This window comes from Phaethon lepturus, unplaced genomic scaffold (assembly GCF_000687285.1).
Source record: "Phaethon lepturus isolate BGI_N335 unplaced genomic scaffold, ASM68728v1 scaffold42339, whole genome shotgun sequence".
NCBI lineage: Eukaryota > Metazoa > Chordata > Aves > Phaethontiformes > Phaethontidae > Phaethon > Phaethon lepturus.
Window position 1 is genome coordinate 33,350 of NW_010563518.1, and position 18,150 is coordinate 51,499.

Below are 18,150 nucleotides of genomic sequence, written 5' to 3' on the forward strand. Positions count from 1 at the left end.
AGTCATCAGAGCTCCCACCAATCTATTTACTGGAGAAATACAAAACAGCACCTGGTGGCAGAAGGGGAGCGGGTGGGGGGAAAAGAGCATGCAAGAGAGGAAAGGGGAATTAGGGAGGAGAGAATGAGAAAAATAAAATTACACTTAAGTATGACAAAGATGGACAGGACACATGCAAACTATTCAAGGCATTGCTTTTTATGTTATTTTATGAAGTCTCCTTACCAACAAAAGCTCTTGCAAGAGTTCCAAGTATATATTTAAATATGTCTATTGTATCCTTATATCTTATAATATCTGTAAAACATATACTTTATATACACACAGGTGTGTAATATGTATTTGTCAATCACTTGGATTTTTCTGTCAAGTCTTTCAGATTTTTTTTCCCAGATTGCTCCAGTTACTGAACGGCTGACAGAAAGAAGTTGTGCTTGGCATGCTGCATAAATTCTTGTTCATTTGTAGTGCATTAAAATCTCTGTTATAAATCAAAGGGGCCAAATAATCTTCATTCCAGAATTCTGACAAAAATCTATGCAAAAACATCTCTTTAAGAAAATATATTAAAGATATGCAGATAAATGAAAACCAGGACAAATGCAGCATGCATTTATTACAAGGATCTTCCTACGATTAAAAAAAAAAAGAAAAAAAGGATTTTTGGAAACAAAAGACATGACTGATATTAACTTCAGTAAAGCACTTTCGGCATAACATAAGCAAACTGAATCTCCTTAATTAAATCAGAGACTGGGATTAGTAAATTAGTAAGGAATTCAAAAGGGGGTGTCAAAGGCTAGCAACGAAAGAAGAAATACAAGGCAGACTGAATATTACTACTGGGGCTCCTCCAAGACAGGCCTTCAGGGGGTAGGAAAGGAAAAAAAAAATAAAAACAAAAAACTCCAACCCAAAATAAATAAAAAAAACCCCAACAAAACACAAAAGTCAACTTGTTTAACAATGTCATTTTTACATCCTCAAGCAGCACAACAGTAGTAAAAAAAAAAACAAACATGAGCATCACAAGGAATCAACAATGCGAAGGAGTGATCTAACTTCATGACTTTACAGGCCCATTTAACAGGTATATGATGAAATTAAAAGTGCAAGTTTGCAGATTTAGACTTAATAAAAGCTGTAAGCTAGGAAGACACTTTAGAAGCAACTGATGAATAGTAACTCATGTTCCACTAGTATGTGCAAGTCTACGAGCTAGTGAATTGATGGAACCAAGAGAAAGACCTATACAGTCCTAATGCATACCAAACAATGTTTAATGGTACCTCAGCTAGGAATAGACTATGTATATTGTCTTGCACAATTTTCTTTTTTCTATGTTCAAGATAGGTGAATTCAAACTGCAACAGCCACAGAAAAAGCACAATGAGAAGAACAAGTGGCTCATCTAGGAAAGAATTTCATCTGACTCCAGTGGGAATGAAGAAGTCTAACTTCTTTTAAGATGCTGCTCTATATTGCATGCATGCATGAAAGATGCATAATATAATAGCAATGAACTACAACAGAAACCCTACAATAACCGTACAGGTTTAGATTCTCAGATAGCATGAATTCCTAGCCAAACTTATTTTTAAGCCTACAGAAAAAATTAAGTCTATAAAGAAGTCCCTTGTTTTCAAGAAATCTATTCTAGTCTAGGTTTTTGTTTGGGTATACCGCTTACTTCAGCCAAGTACTTTTCTATATTTGTTCCACCAAGTCCCCGTGCCATCTTTCCATCTATATGGGTGCACACTTCCTTACCCCTCACAACCCCATTATATGGCCTACAACATTTACATCAGCAAACTGGGTGGTCCTGGCAGCAGAAAGTCAAACGATCACCATCTGGAAGTAGTCTTCCAGCCTAATAACAGCTGAGAGGTGAAAAAAAAAATTCCTTTAGCCTGAGGAAAGGCATCAACCAAATTGCTAAGGATTAAAGGAAATCGGTCCATGGCATTCAGACATTTTTCAGCTCAGGAAAATTGGCATTACTAGTGGCTTCTTGCATATTATATTTAAGGTCTTTGAACATACACATTCCCGCAGTTATTCTGGAACCTTAACATCTGCCACAAAACAGGCAGTGCCAGAAAGCCATAACTCTTCCTTTTGAAATTGCAAGTGCTGTCTTCTTGTTTGAGCTTAGGAAAAAAAAACAACAAAGCAACCTGCAGGTTTATCCAATAAGCATCCAGTTATTTTCAAAACAATTTCATATGATTGAGTCACATGAACATGCTTGGGAAACCCTTCCTCTTTCCTCTTCCTATGCATTTATGTCTTGTGGTTTGAACAGCTTCAGAAAAGAACTGTAGCTCAATAAAGTATTTTGTTTATTTATATCCAAATGCTGAACTGACCTGATGAAATGCTATCAGAAGTTTTTAAATAGATCAGTAGATAAAATGTTACAAAATCTTAACTGGAAAATATTTTTTCCACTTACGGTTTTTAAAAAGAAAAACTAAAATAAACAAACAAATAAATAACTGTAGACTTTCAGAACATATTAAGTTCTTTTGCGGAAAAAGCCTGCATATCAAGTCTTGATTACATACACTTCTACATGTGTACTCCTATTTTCTCGAGCATACCTTTTGCATAGCCTTTGATATAGCAGCCTTTAGCATATGGCTCTTTAATACAGAAACGGCATTTATTCTCATCAATAAATAATTAGAACTGTCAAGTATACCTAACTTACAGAATTAAGCCACAAGTGCAAAAGCTTTGGAGAAGCTGCTACTTCACAGAATCACAAAGGTTGGAAAGGACTTTCAAGATCAAGTCCAATCATTAATCCAGTGCCACCATGTCCCCTAAACCATGTTCTGAAGTGCCACATCCACATGTTTTTTGAACACTTCCAGAGATGGCGACTCCACCACCTCCCTGGGCAGCCTGTTCCAATGCTTGACCACCCTCTTGGTGAAGAAATTTTTCCTAATATCCACTTCTATTTTTACAAGTCGTATTTATTGCCTCTCAAAAGATACCTAGGCTTTGCATATAGAATTAAAAAAAAACCACAACTGTTTTGATATCTGACAGATTAAGTCCTAGTGACTTTCCAGTTGCAGCTAATAGGAAATTCTAATGCTCCTTCTCAGCACTCTGAAGCAGCTGGGTTTTAGCACAGCAGGTTCAGTGAAGAAAAAGTGAAGCTTGGGAAACCGAAACAGAACTTTAACCAAAAATTTTAAAAAAGCAAAACAAACCAAAAAAAGTCTGCATAAATGTGTCTGGGAGCTTACAGTAATTTCACTGAAAGTTCTTGTTCCAGGGTATTAATATATACACAGAAGCAGAAAACAAATGTATCTACTATTTCACATTTGCTTGTACATTTTGCATATTCCACTTAAATTGCTAAGATAACATTGCTTCTGGGGCAGTAAGGTAGTCCAAAGAAAACACTGAGCCTAGAATTCAACAGTTTTTACCAATTTATTATGTGACTTCAGCCTGACCTAACAGATACGGCTCTTTAGATTGCCTCCTGCAGGTATCCATGCAATTCAGGTGCACTGAATTTCCTTTGGTATGCTTATTTAAAGTCCAAAGTAGAAGTTCTACTTACTCGTATCCTGTAAAGCTGTACGCTCCCTTTTAGGTACCAGAATTTTCTATCAGAAAAATTTCCTTCCTTCATGCGGGTACCTATTTGCATTACGTCTATCCTTTCCTATCTCTTATATGTTAAGCTTCTCCACTCACATTTAATCACATTTTACTTACTTTGGCTGGGATAGCTATTAATAAGGTAGAGTTTGGATGGAGTGGAGGCAAATTTGTATGTCACAGTAACACAGCAGTTACTTTGAGCGTAATTTCCCAATTTATATATGGATGCAAAATTGTTGATATTACTTCAAATACTTTTATTTTACTTTAATTTGTTTTTCACGATTATATTCTACATAACTTCATATGAAGAAAATTTAACACCTGCATTTCTATTTCAATTACCTGCCTCAGCCTACAAAACATTACCTTTTTCTCCAGAAGAATCAATTTAAAAAGGATCAAGACCTGAAAAACACAAAAAGGAAAAACAGTGAGTAAACTAGTGCCATATCAAAAATACTGTGCAAGCATAACCTCTTATTCAAGATTTCACGTTAATCACTGCATAACTGTCAAATGATCAAATGTATTTGACCAGTGAAAACCAGTGTTCCAATACTCCTTCTCTACCTTATCACTCTTTAAAAAAGCATTTGAAATGCACAAAGAAAAACTTGCACAAACAAGAATTGTGTAATTTGAACACAAAGCTTATTTATAACAAAGAACATGTTGTATAATTCCAGAATTTTAAAAAAAACAGTAAATCACATAAACATAAACTAGTTCCTCCACACAAATACAAAAAACAATTCAGCAAAATATCAAGAATAGCATTCACCTCACCTACTTTTAGGCAATCTACAGGTGAGGCATCTAGATCAGAAGTGGCTGCTCAGACTGTCTACACTCAAAGAAAAACACAGACGCTGCTGGGGCATGACTGGCAGACATTTGAAGTTTAAAAAAAAAAAAAAAAGAGTTCTAGCCCAAAAATCTACTGAGCAGGTGCAAATACACCATGAAATTCAGATTCTGGAGTTGATGCCTCTTGATGCCTCTCAGTTAATAAAAGATTCTAAATGCTATTTGTACCTTAGCTATAGGATACACATTCATTTTCAATAGTCTTTAGGAAAGAGGTGCAAATCCCCTCAGGTTCTATGATGGCAGGAGCTGCCAAATTTACAAGATACAGGGAAAAATGCTCCAACTTGTGTCTGCATGGACTTTAGCAATAATCTTCTATCGCATTCATCTGACAAGAAGCAGGAAATAGAAACAAGACCATAATTGAAATACCACTTGCACTTTGGGACAGAACTAAAGAAATGTCACACAAACCTGGAAATCTCCAGGGAATTCAGCAGACAGACAAAACTTCTCCATCTGGAACTTACTTTCACTGAAGTTATAAAGGCAGAAGGGGAAGGGAAATCAGGAAACCAGAAGGACTTAGGAAACAGTCTTCTTACTCCTAGCTCAGGTATGTCCAGACATGTTTGGCTTTTAGTTCCTCACAAAGCATTTTACTCCACAAAATAAGAGAAGGCAGAGAATGCCTACCTTGTGTCTAAAGTGAAGAACAAGATCCCGAGGAGACAGACCTGAGATACCAAAAAGGGAGCAATTATTACAGTTCAATAGCTAGTAGAGATATTAACTCACTCCTTGTCACCATTTTGCAGGGGGAGGGGGACATCCATTATGTATTCTATGTGAACCTGGTTATTTCAATAGCAGAACTCATACCAAATTCTTTCTTTTGAGCAGGAGCAAGAGTTAAGTCTACGATGTAAACAATAATAACATGAAGTCACACTCTGAGTAACTCCTGTTGGCTGCCCCACAGTATTATGGAAACACTGAAGTAAATACTACACTGTACATTCAGGAAACACAGGAAAGAGTCAGAGGTATCCCAAATAATGGGTAGATGAAAGCTTAAGCACCCCAAACCATCAAATAGCTCCAGCTAAAAATTAAGATGATACTGTTTCCCAAAAGCTGCCAAGCAGGTGCTTGTCAGACTGTTAGGGTCAAGAGGTAACATGGCTTTCAACCAACAACTATTAGGCCTTCCTGTTACGAAAGCAACACTACGTTTATTTGACATTTATTTAAATCCATTAATAAAGAAACACGTAACAGAATACTGTGCAGGCACACAGACTTCTGGTGCTTAATCTGTTAATGAACATAAACAAATTAGCTCAGGAAGGGAACATGTTGATTAGCATAACATTATCTCTGCTGCTTGTACAAAAAAGGTCACTTACCAAGATAAACTTGTGACCCTTCTATGAAAGTACTGCCCAAGGAGTTATTCATATGATCATAAAGTTCCTGTAAAAGTTAGAGCAAAGGCAAAAAACCCCAGAAGCCATTAATGGCACATGGTCCCACAAAATCCAGAAAAATAAAATTCACTCATTCAAAGTTTTCAACATCTTAATCCATAAAGAAAATAAAATTTTAATAATGGAGTCAACGGAGATACAGGCTGACAATAGCACTCATTCTTGTATTTCATTACAAATCAGGAAGTTGACCCTCTGTCAGATTAGGGTAGTTCATTTAGTTCACTTTAAGTTATTACAAGAGCTGAATAAGTGAATGACATATGTGAATGGAATATTTAAAACACTAAAGTCCACAGCCATACACAGAAAGTTTTTTTCTGTGTGGCTAGGTAATCCTACCTTTAGGATTGAAATTTGTGAGAAGTCTTTTTCTTCAAAATACGCATGTGTAATGAGTTGCAGCTTTGCCTGAAGTAACCCATACAAAGGCTTGCAAAAAAAAAAGACAAACAAAAAACACAAAAGCAAGTGAATAAAATTTACTTAGTCACTCATTTTGAACTTTAATCTTCTCCTGTTCTTATCTTGCAATATAGACACATTATCACACATAGAGTTCATGGAGGGGCACTCCTTAGATGCTGCAAGTTAGCAGCATCTTTCTCCTGTGCTCATTTTAAATTATGATAATTCTATTTGCTTTCCATTTGCACATACCATACCATTAACTGAACATCTTTCTGGAAAAGTGCTTTCCTGCTTTAGCACTGCTTGTGCAGCTCCAGTAGTAGTTCTTTCTTCAGCTTTAAGCACAGAAAGAATTTCTGTTCCCTGCCTATCGACCAGGCTGTTGCTAAATAGGTAGAAATAAAAAGATGTTCCTTCAAAACAAGAGTATGCTATATGTGTGACTATCTTAAAACCTCATTCATAGCTGTCAATAGCCACTCTCTCCAGTTATTATAATGGCCAAACCCCTGAATCCTACTACATGAAGTTAGTAGCACTTAAGAATAATCAAAGTGCAAATAGGTAACCCGTCCCCTGACAACAGGCAGACACTTTTACAATTACTCTTACAAGGAGATACCAATTCAAGGCTGCTCCCTCAAATGCCATAGCCTTCCAATTCAGTTTTACTTCAGTATTTTGTTACCCTCTGCAATGATTTAGACAGAGATCTTTGGAGCCAAGAGTTCCAAGTAAAAATACAGAAAACAAGTAATTTTTAATATGTTATTTGAAAGTGCTTTGAGAGTTAAAACAAACATTCTTACCAGCTGACTGAGAACACAGACACTTTTCTGTACTGTTTCTCGGGTGATATCTGCTTGCCGTACTTTTAATGCCTAAGAAATAGAAGTATTACAGTATTTTTTCCCACACACAATTTAAAGAAGAATTCTTTCATAGGTCTAGGTGCCGCATTACCACCCCCCTATTTAAACAAAATCCTAAAACTGACTGCCTTCAATAGTGGAATATCCAAACCATGTAACAGTATGCCCTTACCTAGTAAAAATGGTCATAACACTGATATGTCAGAGTTGTGTTCCCATCTCACTGTGCACAGCAAAGATCCAAATACAGCTGTGATGACAGGCAGAGGACTGTTTAAAAGACACTAGCATAAGAAAAAGGCAATAGCCCTGGACAAGGCAATGGCATTATAACTCAGGGTAATGCAACAGAAGAGAAGCCACAACACATCACTCGCTCTTCTCTAACACTATTTGTGAAAACGGACCATGTTGCAAAAGTCTTTGCCTAGAAATTGTTTGCTTTATACTTGAGGATTTTCTTTGAGCCACCCATAAAATAAAAGAGGTATCATCTGCAGAATCAACTACATTCTAAGTCAGATCAAATGGTCCCAGCAGTTAGCAGCAGACCTAGAAAGGGTGGGGGCAAAAATACAGGCAAGTGATTCACTTAATTGTACAAAACAGCAAGTGTGCAGACTGCAGCCCACACATCAAAAAGGACAGATGGACGGAGTGCTAGAGCTGTTATATGAAACACATTGTTCTATATTTTACTTGTTCCAATGAGCTCATTTTAAACATCTATTTATTTTCTTAATTGGTTACTAAACAGCATAAACTGGAATCAAAAGCACAATGAAGCCAAGTTATTGCATAGCGTGCTGGTTTTGGCTAAGATAGAGTTCATTTTCTTCATAGTAGCTAGTATGGGGCTGTGTTTTGGATTTGTGCTGAAAACAGTGTTGATAACACAGGGATGTTTTAGTTACTGCTGAGCAGTGCTTACACAGAGTCAGTGCCTCTTCTGCTTCTCACCCCACCCCACCAGTGAGCAGGCTGGAGGTACACGAGAAGTTGGGAGGGGACACAGCTGGAACAGCTGACCCCAACTGACCGAAGGGATATTCCATGCCATATGACATCATGTTCAGCATATAAAGCTGGGGGGAAGAAGAAGGAAGGGGGGGTATGACACACCTTCAGAGTGATGGTGTTTGTCTTCCCAGGTAACTGTTACGTGTGATGGAGCCCTGCTTTCCTGGAGATGGCTGAACACCTGCCTGCCCATGGGAAGTGGGGAATTAATTCCTTGTTTTGCTTTGCCTTTGTGTGCAACTTTTGCTTTACTTTTAAAACTGTCTTTATTTCAACCCACAAGTTTTCTCACTTTTACTCTTCTGATTCTCTCCTCCATCCCACCAGGGAGGGGAGAGAGCAAGCAGCTGCGTGGTGCTTAGTTGCTGGCTGGGGTCAAACCACAACACGTAGTTAAATAGAGCAAGACTCTAATCACAGAATACAGTGAAGACTGGCTGCAAAGATAACAAGTGAACTAAAATAAACATGCATTTAGTTCAAAGAAACAGAATTAAAATCCGCATGTGTAAAATTTCTCCTGTAGCATAAACAGGAACTTGAAATATAGTCAAGGTATGATTAACACTAAACAGAGCACATAATTTACATATTCTGAATACAAGACTCATTCAAAACCCAAACCCGCATGGCATTCCACTGGAAAAGGGAGTAGTTTTTTTAAAAGTTTGTAATAGCTTTTCAATTTTAAGTGCACAGATCACACTAGCATTACTACTTCTGAAAATATGGGCAGATTCTAGTTGATTAAGTACATAATTTCCTCAGTGTGATCAGGTGCACACTGTAGCTCTCATTAACTTTTCAGCTTTACCACTGAAAGTTCGGTAAGCAGCTACAACAAATGGGAAGATTCTGGTCTATTCTGCAAGTGTACTTTTGGCAAAGGAGGTAGGTGAGGAGAAACATCACTACACTTGCATGGATCCCACAAAATACTCTAAAATTCTTCATGGTCATACACTGGAGAAATTTCAACTTTTTCCACCCAAGAGGCCTACTTCCTGGAAACATGACTTGGCTGCCCGACAGACTGTCAGCTTCATTTTGGTACTTGCTGCTGATGCTTGGATTAGCTCTCAAGAAGCAAAACATATTTTTCAATTGCCTTGAACCTTTCAAAATATCACAATATGCCTGCTGACATAAGGGAAAGAAATAGTTCAAGCTGTGTAGCTACCTACTGTGCACATTTTCATAGATTTTTACTGTACGCTGATCATGCAGTTTCACTGCTCGTGTAGTACAAGTCACTGAATTTTAGAGTCGTTAATGCATCTAGCCTATTATTTCATTAATAGAATTTACAACTTGGAAAGTTACCTTCGCTTCAATCTGCCTATAGCAAGAGACGCCATATACTGTGGTTCGTTCCCCACTTCTTGGTGGCAAATGGAAAAACACGGTATCTATAAAAAAACAAGACTGCTTCATAAGTCACTAACATGAGTTCAGTATTTTTATTTTCAGCATCACTTATTTATAGAAGGTTTACTGCTGAAAATACCAGCACACTTGTTTTCTGAGACTTTAAAAAAAAAAAAATTAAAAGTCATCTGTAAAGCTATGTCTGCACCCAAATTAGTTTCCAAATTGCAAGATGCTTTGTGGAAGAAGCTCCAGCTGTGCTAATATGGATATTCTGACAACCACCTCATGTTTAGCCTGACCAAGCTCCTGTAAGCCCAGAAGCAGCTACTGACAGCAGAGAAGCACCACTGAAACCTACAGGTATGCTGCTTTCCCAATTCGGTACGGAGAAGCAAAGAGAAGGCACTATGAGGCAAGGTATACACTTGGAGTGTGATGCCATTAAGATGGTAAATGCAATGAAGACAGGGGAGGAGAAAAAAAAAAAAAAGCACGAAGGAGGACATATACAGTTAAAAGATTAGAGTAGCTGCTACCACTGCCAAGGTAGATATCCGTGCAGCAGCACCACTCTGCTAACAAAAAGGATTTGTGAATCCTAGTATAACACAAAATAATTACTGTCTCCGTGCAAGAGTGACATTAAAGAAAAAAATCTCTCTAAAATCTGACAAGAGAAAGGCTTTTATATTTTGAGATATATACATACATATACACATGCACATACACATGCTACCACCACAAAAAAAGTTGCTAAATTCTAAGTAAAGGAGAGGACATGATAACCGTTTGTCTTTCAAAACATGAGAAATCTGTGTTAAAACCAACTATTAATTTTTTGTTTGCTTCATAGTAAGAAAATGAACAGAAGAGACAATCACATATGCATTAAATCCGACAGAAAGATGGACTGTTTATAACACAGCTTAGTCCATTAAACAAATTTATATTATGGAGATCACCTAGGGTTTTAGAAAGCCTTTAAGACTATTTCCTGTACCATGTCATCCTCTTTGCAAAAATGCAACTATCAGTGGGAATTAGTGTAAAACCCCAAAAACAGATATCTAATAAAGTTAATAGTTATGGCACATTTACTATATCTGAAACATATGTGCCTGTTTCAAGTTCCTGTGTATTCTTACCTACAAAACACAAAGATGTATTATCAGTTTTGTTGCCGAGTTTTGGGTTTTTTTCTTACCAAAAAATACACATTTGTAATCTTTTAGTGCAGCAATAAAAATGCTCAAAGTTGTGCACTAGCTGGGATGGTACTGAGCCAAGAGAGAACAGGTAAGTGCAGCTGCATATGATCTTCCCAGCTTTGAATGTAGCTTACTTCTTGTTATGTATGTAACAACGCAGAAATTGAACAAAAAATCATGACCTAGAGCAGAGTCAAAGAGACTGTTATTGCTGCTAGGAAGAAGATTATTATTATTTTGATATGACTTCCTTTGCTTCCAAATGAGGTCTCTGGAAGCTGGAGAATTAGGAAGCTAAGTACATCAAGTTAAAAAAAAAACAAAAACACCTTATTAAAAGTAGCTTTAAAAGGGTTTCTGTGATTTTGCTGTTTTAAGTGACATCCTTGTTCACTGCTCTGCAGAAAAAAAGATGAAAAAACTGAATATGCATATAAATGTCAAGGCGATGAACTGAACTGCTGTCAAATAAACAAAGAAATAAATGCAATACTAAACAAACAAACCAAAAGCAGTAAACTTGCTGGTAACTACCTGGCAAAGGAACCATTCTATATTTATTCTGCTGACAAATACGCTAAAGCTCCTGCTCCTGCCCTTTACATTTGCCGTTTTTCAAAAGATGTCATTCTACAGACATTGAACGACTTGCAGGTCATTCCGAGAATTAGTGGAGGAAAAAAAATTCATAATGACTATATACATTACAAAGCTGAATTTTAGAATTTCATTTTTCCCTTACTTCAAAACTAGATTAGGTTTTATTCAAGCATTTATTCCCCCTTCAAAGAACTTCTGAGAAAGCCGGTAGCCTTGTTTTGTGATAGGACTACACACAAGTGATATGTAACCCTTAAGCTTTTATTCACATCTGATGTCTTGATGCAGGAGGTACACCATTATGATCTACTTCCACTTTAAACTCTGAAGCAACATGTCATTGCCAATGTATTTTGCAACTTAAACAAAAAGTCCAGAAAGCCTAATAGTGAAAAGAATCATTGATCAACTGTTCAGATATCAGGATTTTTCATCTGGTTGCAGCAGAAGTAGTACATACAACTTCCTCTCTCCTTACCTTCCTGATAGTTGTGAGCACCATCCGGTAAGGCAAGAAATGGCAAGTATTTCCATTCCTCTGGTAAACTGTGGCTGTCATGTCCTTCTCCAGGCTTCAGGGGAGGATAAGAGAATTCAACCTAAACAAACAAACAAACACAGAGGGGAGACAAAGAAAGAATATGTTACTGTTACCAAAGAAGCAAACCTCTGTGATTCAGCCTAGCACTTTTTCTTCAGCAACTGTATGAAACAGTTTTTCTTCCTACTAGCATTCCCTGTCTCTTCCTCCAAAACACCCACTGACTCATCTGTGGTCTGACAGGCCCTGAGCAGATTTGCCTTCCAGAGTGCTTCCATCCAGCCTAGTACCTTGCCCTCAAGAGAAATATGAAATAGGTCTTCAAGTGGAAAACATCACCCAGCAGCTGAATACCTTCTCCCCGGTATGCACACAGCCAGCAGCACACTGCTGCGCCTGGAATGTCAGCAGAGGTCATTGCCGAGCACACACACCCTCAAATCAGATTTGGCTTCTCAGGCCCTCAAGTGCTCATGACTAGGTAACACTAACACATGCAAGCCTCTGCTGTACCCTACTGTTGAATGTTGAATAACCTCAGAAACTATGCTAACAGGAAAATACTGCTTTTAATCCTTGACCGCAATGTGTTCTACACATCAGCCTGAAGTACCTCCTTTTCCTTTCCCCAAGAAATCCTGCTTTTCAATTTCACCTTTCAATTTCACTTTTCATTCACTTGCCATTTATCTCTTTTTCCTAGAAACAGGGACAACCTTTCTATTCCTTACACTACACTACATGTATACCACAGATCCTCATACCCAGCATCTTCAGAGTACTATCCTTTCCTCTTCTTTTCCTATGGAGATCCTTCTGGGTTTCCAGCCGCTTTCACCAACTATTTTTTTCCAGACCTGCATTTCTTAAATCACTGAACAAAATCTAAACACAAATTTATCAGTAAAATAAACTGTTTAAAGATATTGCAACTTGTCTTGAAGGACATTTAGCTATAAACTAGTGAACTGTAAAATGTACAAATGGAAATTTTCCATGTATGTATACACGGAAAATGAAAAAGCATGACAAAGCAAGCATACAGAAAATCTTAACATTGAATGGATGATAAAATAAAAACACTGTAAAGGATGAGAGTACTGAAGAAGAAATGGGAAGTAAATCAAGAAAAGTGAAATTCTTCACCTTAACACACGGTGTCACTCTTTCTACAACTGTTGCCAACTTGGAAAAGCACAAAGGACGACAAAATGCCACAAGAACTCAGCCTTGCTACTTGCTGTCTCAGTTTCAAGTTTTCTTATTCCTCACATTATAAAAGAGATCTTGAAAATATGCACAAAAAAAACCACCACACAATCCTGGTGAATGACCGAAGTCCTGAGCTAATGGTAAGTAACCCACAAAGAATATTTAAGCAAGGGGGTGGGAAAAAAAAGACATGCAATAGAAAAAGGATTAATTTTGGCAGGGGAAGGAGGAGGAAATCCAGACCTTGATTTGTAGTTATCAAGAATCCACAGAGCCTTTTAAACAAAATATTCCATTAAGCAAAACAGAAGAGCATCTGACTTCTAAAGAAGAGACGAACACTGGAATTGGTATCCATGCAAGGAGCAGAAACACCGCCTGCCATTTAGTACACACACAAATCCTGAGAATTCCCTGCTATCCTTTTCAAATCACAGATGATAAGAAAATTAAAACGTTAGAAGCTTCATGTAAATATCTGCAGTACAGAAGAGGATTGTACCATACAATTTGATGCCGTCCAGATTCAAACTGGCTGGCTGAAAACACTATTTACAGAATTATTATTGGATTCTTGCAGGAGTAACAATAGCAATAAATAAAGCACAGTTCCTAAGTTTTAAAACATAGACAGTCAAGGAACATCTACACTAACGTCCTGAATCAGGTATTTCATTTCACTGCATGGGCAACAAAGAGGGAGTTGGATTCACCCTCTGCAGGAGCTTCTTTCCATCAAGAAACCTTGGGTCCCTTAGATTTCAGTGAATACGTTCAAAGCATTATTCCTGACAGGGAAATACTGTAAGGAAGGATCTAAGACATCATTGCTTCCAAGCACTTACAGAATTACAATTGTATTTTGCATTCCAACCAAAATAATGAATTGGAAGACATATTTTAAGAAAACAACGGTAGGACAATTCAAGCTATACGAAAAGCATGTATTCACTGAGGAATGCTCCTTTTTAAAGTCCAGAATAAAGCTGAGAGATCTGGCTCCTGTGTTCTTTTGACAGTGTGAAATTTCCTGAAGAACAACTTTGTTCTAGCTCACAATATGCCACCAACACCTCAGCTGCTATCCGATAATCCCAGCAACAGGGATTTCTGCAGGCTCTGAATGTTCCAAATTCAACAAACTGAACAAGCGTTAGTGACACTGATGATAATCTTGGTTTATATTAGTCTGCTTCTTTCCAAAATACTTGTTCTAATTTAGAGATTTCTGTATGCATTTGTGTGTCTAAGTGAGAGAAGATCACAAAACTCTGATAAAGCTGAACTGAGATTGCTTAAGTGGCCCTAAATATTCTGTTTTACAAATATAGTTTATGATACACCTGATTTACATTCTGACATACTATTCCTCCCTCTCCCCATGAAGATCCATGTAGGAAGCACCGTGGTTTCTAAGGAGGAATCACATTTGTGTAGTTTAAAAGATCACTACTTGAAGGGGTACCACCTCATATTGCAGAAGCCGAAAGGGTGGAAGTAACAAAGAAGCAGGAAAAAGAAAAAGGACAATCCAACAGCAAGGACAGCATGCAATGTCCTGGAGAACTTCCTTCACTCCTCCTCCAACTTAAGAGTCCCCAGTGATTTCATTTCAAAGAGTTAAGACAAACTTTTTCACAAGTAGTTACTGCAGGTAGGGTTCATGTCAGCTGACGACACGCCATAAAGCACGATTTCGGAGCCAGTTTTCCCAAGCGTTCTGTATAGTCAGAGAAAACAGACACCTGCAGAGGACGATCCAACCGATCTGTTTCTTTCCATCATCTCTGAAAAGAGCCAGCTCAGATTTCTAAGTCTAACTTGCAGGTGACAGTTAACACAGATAAAACTCACCCTAACTGTTCCTCATCTTCTAGACATTCTGCTTGATTTCTACAGCTCAATTTAGAGACTTACATCAATTACAGCTAGGAATCCTTTGCACAGAAAAAAACCCATTATTTCAAAACCAAAGTATTAGAAGAAGTACATTTAGTAGTTTAAAAAAAAAAAAGCCAAAACCCCACAGTTCTTGAAGAACTTGAAACTGAGCAGCGCATATGTACAGAAGTGATAGTAATGGTGTAGAGAGAATCTCAGTACTATCACTTCTGAGTTTTTGAACAACTGGAGCCTCAGTAAAATTATTCTCTCAGCCTGTATGTGCAAACTGTACAGTACAGTGTTCCTAGTTAGGCAACTTTAAAAAAAAAAAAAATTGTTGATTTTTTTCCCCCCTCATCTTCCACCTTAAGCCCAGGATCAACCATTACAGGGGGATGGGACTACAGAAGAGACCCGTCTCAGCTCTTTTTCTCCCTCTTCATAGAATGAAGAGAGAGGAGCTCATTTTTAATTTAAATACAATGGATTACATGTAAATCATACATATATGCACGTGCATGAATAAACATGCACTTCAATTTCCATGTTTGTCATTAATACATATATGCATTACAAAATAATGCCCACAAATATGAGAAATGAAGTATTTTAATAAACCTCAGTAATCAATAGGAACAAAGAAATATGTGCAAGTTTTCAGAGCTGACTGCCGGACAGATTTTACAGGTTTTTGTCTCCGCAAGTGAATTAAGACTCCTCAACAAAATGAAATTCCAATTCAAAGCTGAACTCCTCAAAGACTTGAGAATAAACTACATAAAACGTGAACTATAATCTCCACTCATTTCTTACTCTTCCAAGTGTCTTCATTATAGCTGGAAATATTGATTATGCCTGTCAAGGGGTTTTGATGGCAACACTACCTGCCTGTTCAGATTGTCTTGTTCTGTAAGCACATGGCTCTTGATGGATTTCAGAACTAAAATTGATACAGAATATTGTGTTGTCATTTAGTGGAGAAATAAGTAACTGTGCTCTTCACTACACAAAGTATTTCAACTGTTATGGACTTCCCAGTTAAAATAAAATACAATTTAAAAAAAACTCCCTAAAGTACAACTGAATTTCTGGAACTGACATTTTTATTTTTCTGTAATTCTGCTGCATTAACTAACCTTTTATATGCAGTTTGTACTGAATCTAACAGTTTGGATGCAAAGCACCTACTGATACACAGTCCTGTCTTGTTTGTGGAATAAAAAAAAAAGTCCAGGCAATCTGTTCTGGTTCCTTGTCTTTAAAGGGACTTCCTAGCCAGAATAAATTTACTAGACATTCATTAACTCACAGTAAGAAAAGATTAATGCAGGCAAGGAAAAATACATTTCATTTCCTACATTTAGGAATTAAACATGATAGTTTTTCTTTAAAAAAATGCATTGATATTGTCTTCTACTAAATTACAAGTACATAATCAGAAGAGAGGTTAAAAAAGGACATTAATAAAAGAGGAACTTCTGAAAATATATGTCCATGTCCACCCAAATTATCACAGTCAAACATTAGACAGGTAGTTGGCGTTAGTTTTTGATGAACTTTATACTCAGGTAAGGTTGTTTTCCTTATCTGAGAAAAGTGTTAAGTGTTAGCAATCACTGCAAGAGTGAGATCCTCAGTGAACACTAAACAGTCATAATTTAAAACATGCTGGCAAGTCAGTATAAACTCCGCATTGTCCCCACTCCATGTATTGTCATGTTTGGATTACTGCACTTACAAATTAACCCCACCTTGCTCAGCACAGTCACAATATAAGCTCTACTCTTTAATATGGTATTTTGGAATATTTCTTTTCAGGCTAGAAATTAAAAAAATCTGGACCCAAGTAAGTTTTCCCATTGGTTCAATGGAGAGAGGATTTACTCTCAAATCTCAGAAAAAAAATCTGAAATATTTAGAATGACAGCATTATGTTAAAGAGAAGGATGCTTTCAGTAAGTTGCAAAATATAATTTACAGGGAGGGAACCTATGCCATTCTTTGAACAATTGCTTTGATGATATCTACCATTGCTTGTACTGCACAAATGGGTAGAATAATTGCTTCAAATGAAGAAAAGGAGATCAGCAAAACCCACTCATTACATTCCTATTTAGAAAACATTTTCCCTTCATAAATCATTTCAGCACATTTCATTTTGAGGATACCAACTCTTCCTCTCTCATTCAAGAAAGAAAAGCAGAAGGATGTTGAGTACTGAGTATAGTGCTAACAGCAGTGACCAAAAAAGCTCAACAGATTAAAATTACACCTAAAACTTGATCCCTCATTTCAAATAAGATGGTATTTGTTCTTCACTCAAAGTAGGGATTTTTAAAAGATGTTTTCTTGATATATTAGTCCTAGCATAGCCAGATCCAGAGAAAACCAGCACACCAATGGTTTTATCTGAATCATCGTAACAACTGCAGCATGCAGACAAAAGAAAAATCTATGAACCTTGTTATCAGCACTGAGAACAATTTATTATTTAAATCACAACCTGATCAGATTTAAATGACAAACTTTCCCCACTGTTGTACGGCAGAACCACCAGATCAGGATTTACAAGTTGAAGAGCCCATCCATATAACAATAATGACTGTGCAGTAATATAATGACCTCTAACAACAGATTTTAAAATAGGTTATATATTTATATAAATATGTATATGTGTGAGAACTATGTATGAAATATATGTTTCTGTAAATATGCATATGTATGTAGAATATGTATGATACATTTTAAAAAAAAATATTTATATATCCATCACATACACAGTAACAGCAAAGGAAATCTATGTACTACAAAGAGGTAGAGCATCGCCTTTTCTATCCTTCCAGTTCCTGAAACTGGAACTTCCTCACGTTCCCATATCACTAAAGCTACAGAGTGGCCACTTACACAAGTTCCAAGACACCACTCATATTGTTACAGGCGCAAAATATAACCATTCAAGTTTGATTTGAAAACTTGTGACTAGGTTAGTAAAGTTTTGACTCTCAGGCCCTTAAAAGAGAAAATAACCTGAGACACTGAAACGTTTGTAGTTATTTTCAAAGTCATGCTAGTATGTGTTTTGGACACTCTTT

General features: G+C 37.0%; 1 protein-coding gene across 1 annotated transcript in view; it reads right to left on the minus strand.

The window, feature by feature from the left end:
* Window positions 1-12,020, minus strand: part of AVL9 (AVL9 homolog (S. cerevisiase)) — a gene marked incomplete at its 5' end in the record, with an annotated part of 23,967 nt that extends 11,947 nt beyond the window's left edge. The window contains 8 exons of the mRNA XM_010294590.1: window positions 1-51; window positions 4,006-4,044; window positions 5,146-5,186; window positions 5,859-5,925; window positions 6,282-6,371; window positions 7,160-7,231; window positions 9,566-9,651; window positions 11,900-12,020. The exon at window positions 1-51 is cut by the window's left edge and continues 40 nt beyond it. Coding sequence (XP_010292892.1) covers window positions 1-51; window positions 4,006-4,044; window positions 5,146-5,186; window positions 5,859-5,925; window positions 6,282-6,371; window positions 7,160-7,231; window positions 9,566-9,651; window positions 11,900-12,020 — 567 coding nt within the window. The remainder of the gene's footprint in view (window positions 52-4,005; window positions 4,045-5,145; window positions 5,187-5,858; window positions 5,926-6,281; window positions 6,372-7,159; window positions 7,232-9,565; window positions 9,652-11,899) is intronic.
* Between the last annotated feature and the right edge of the window lie 6,130 nt (window positions 12,021-18,150).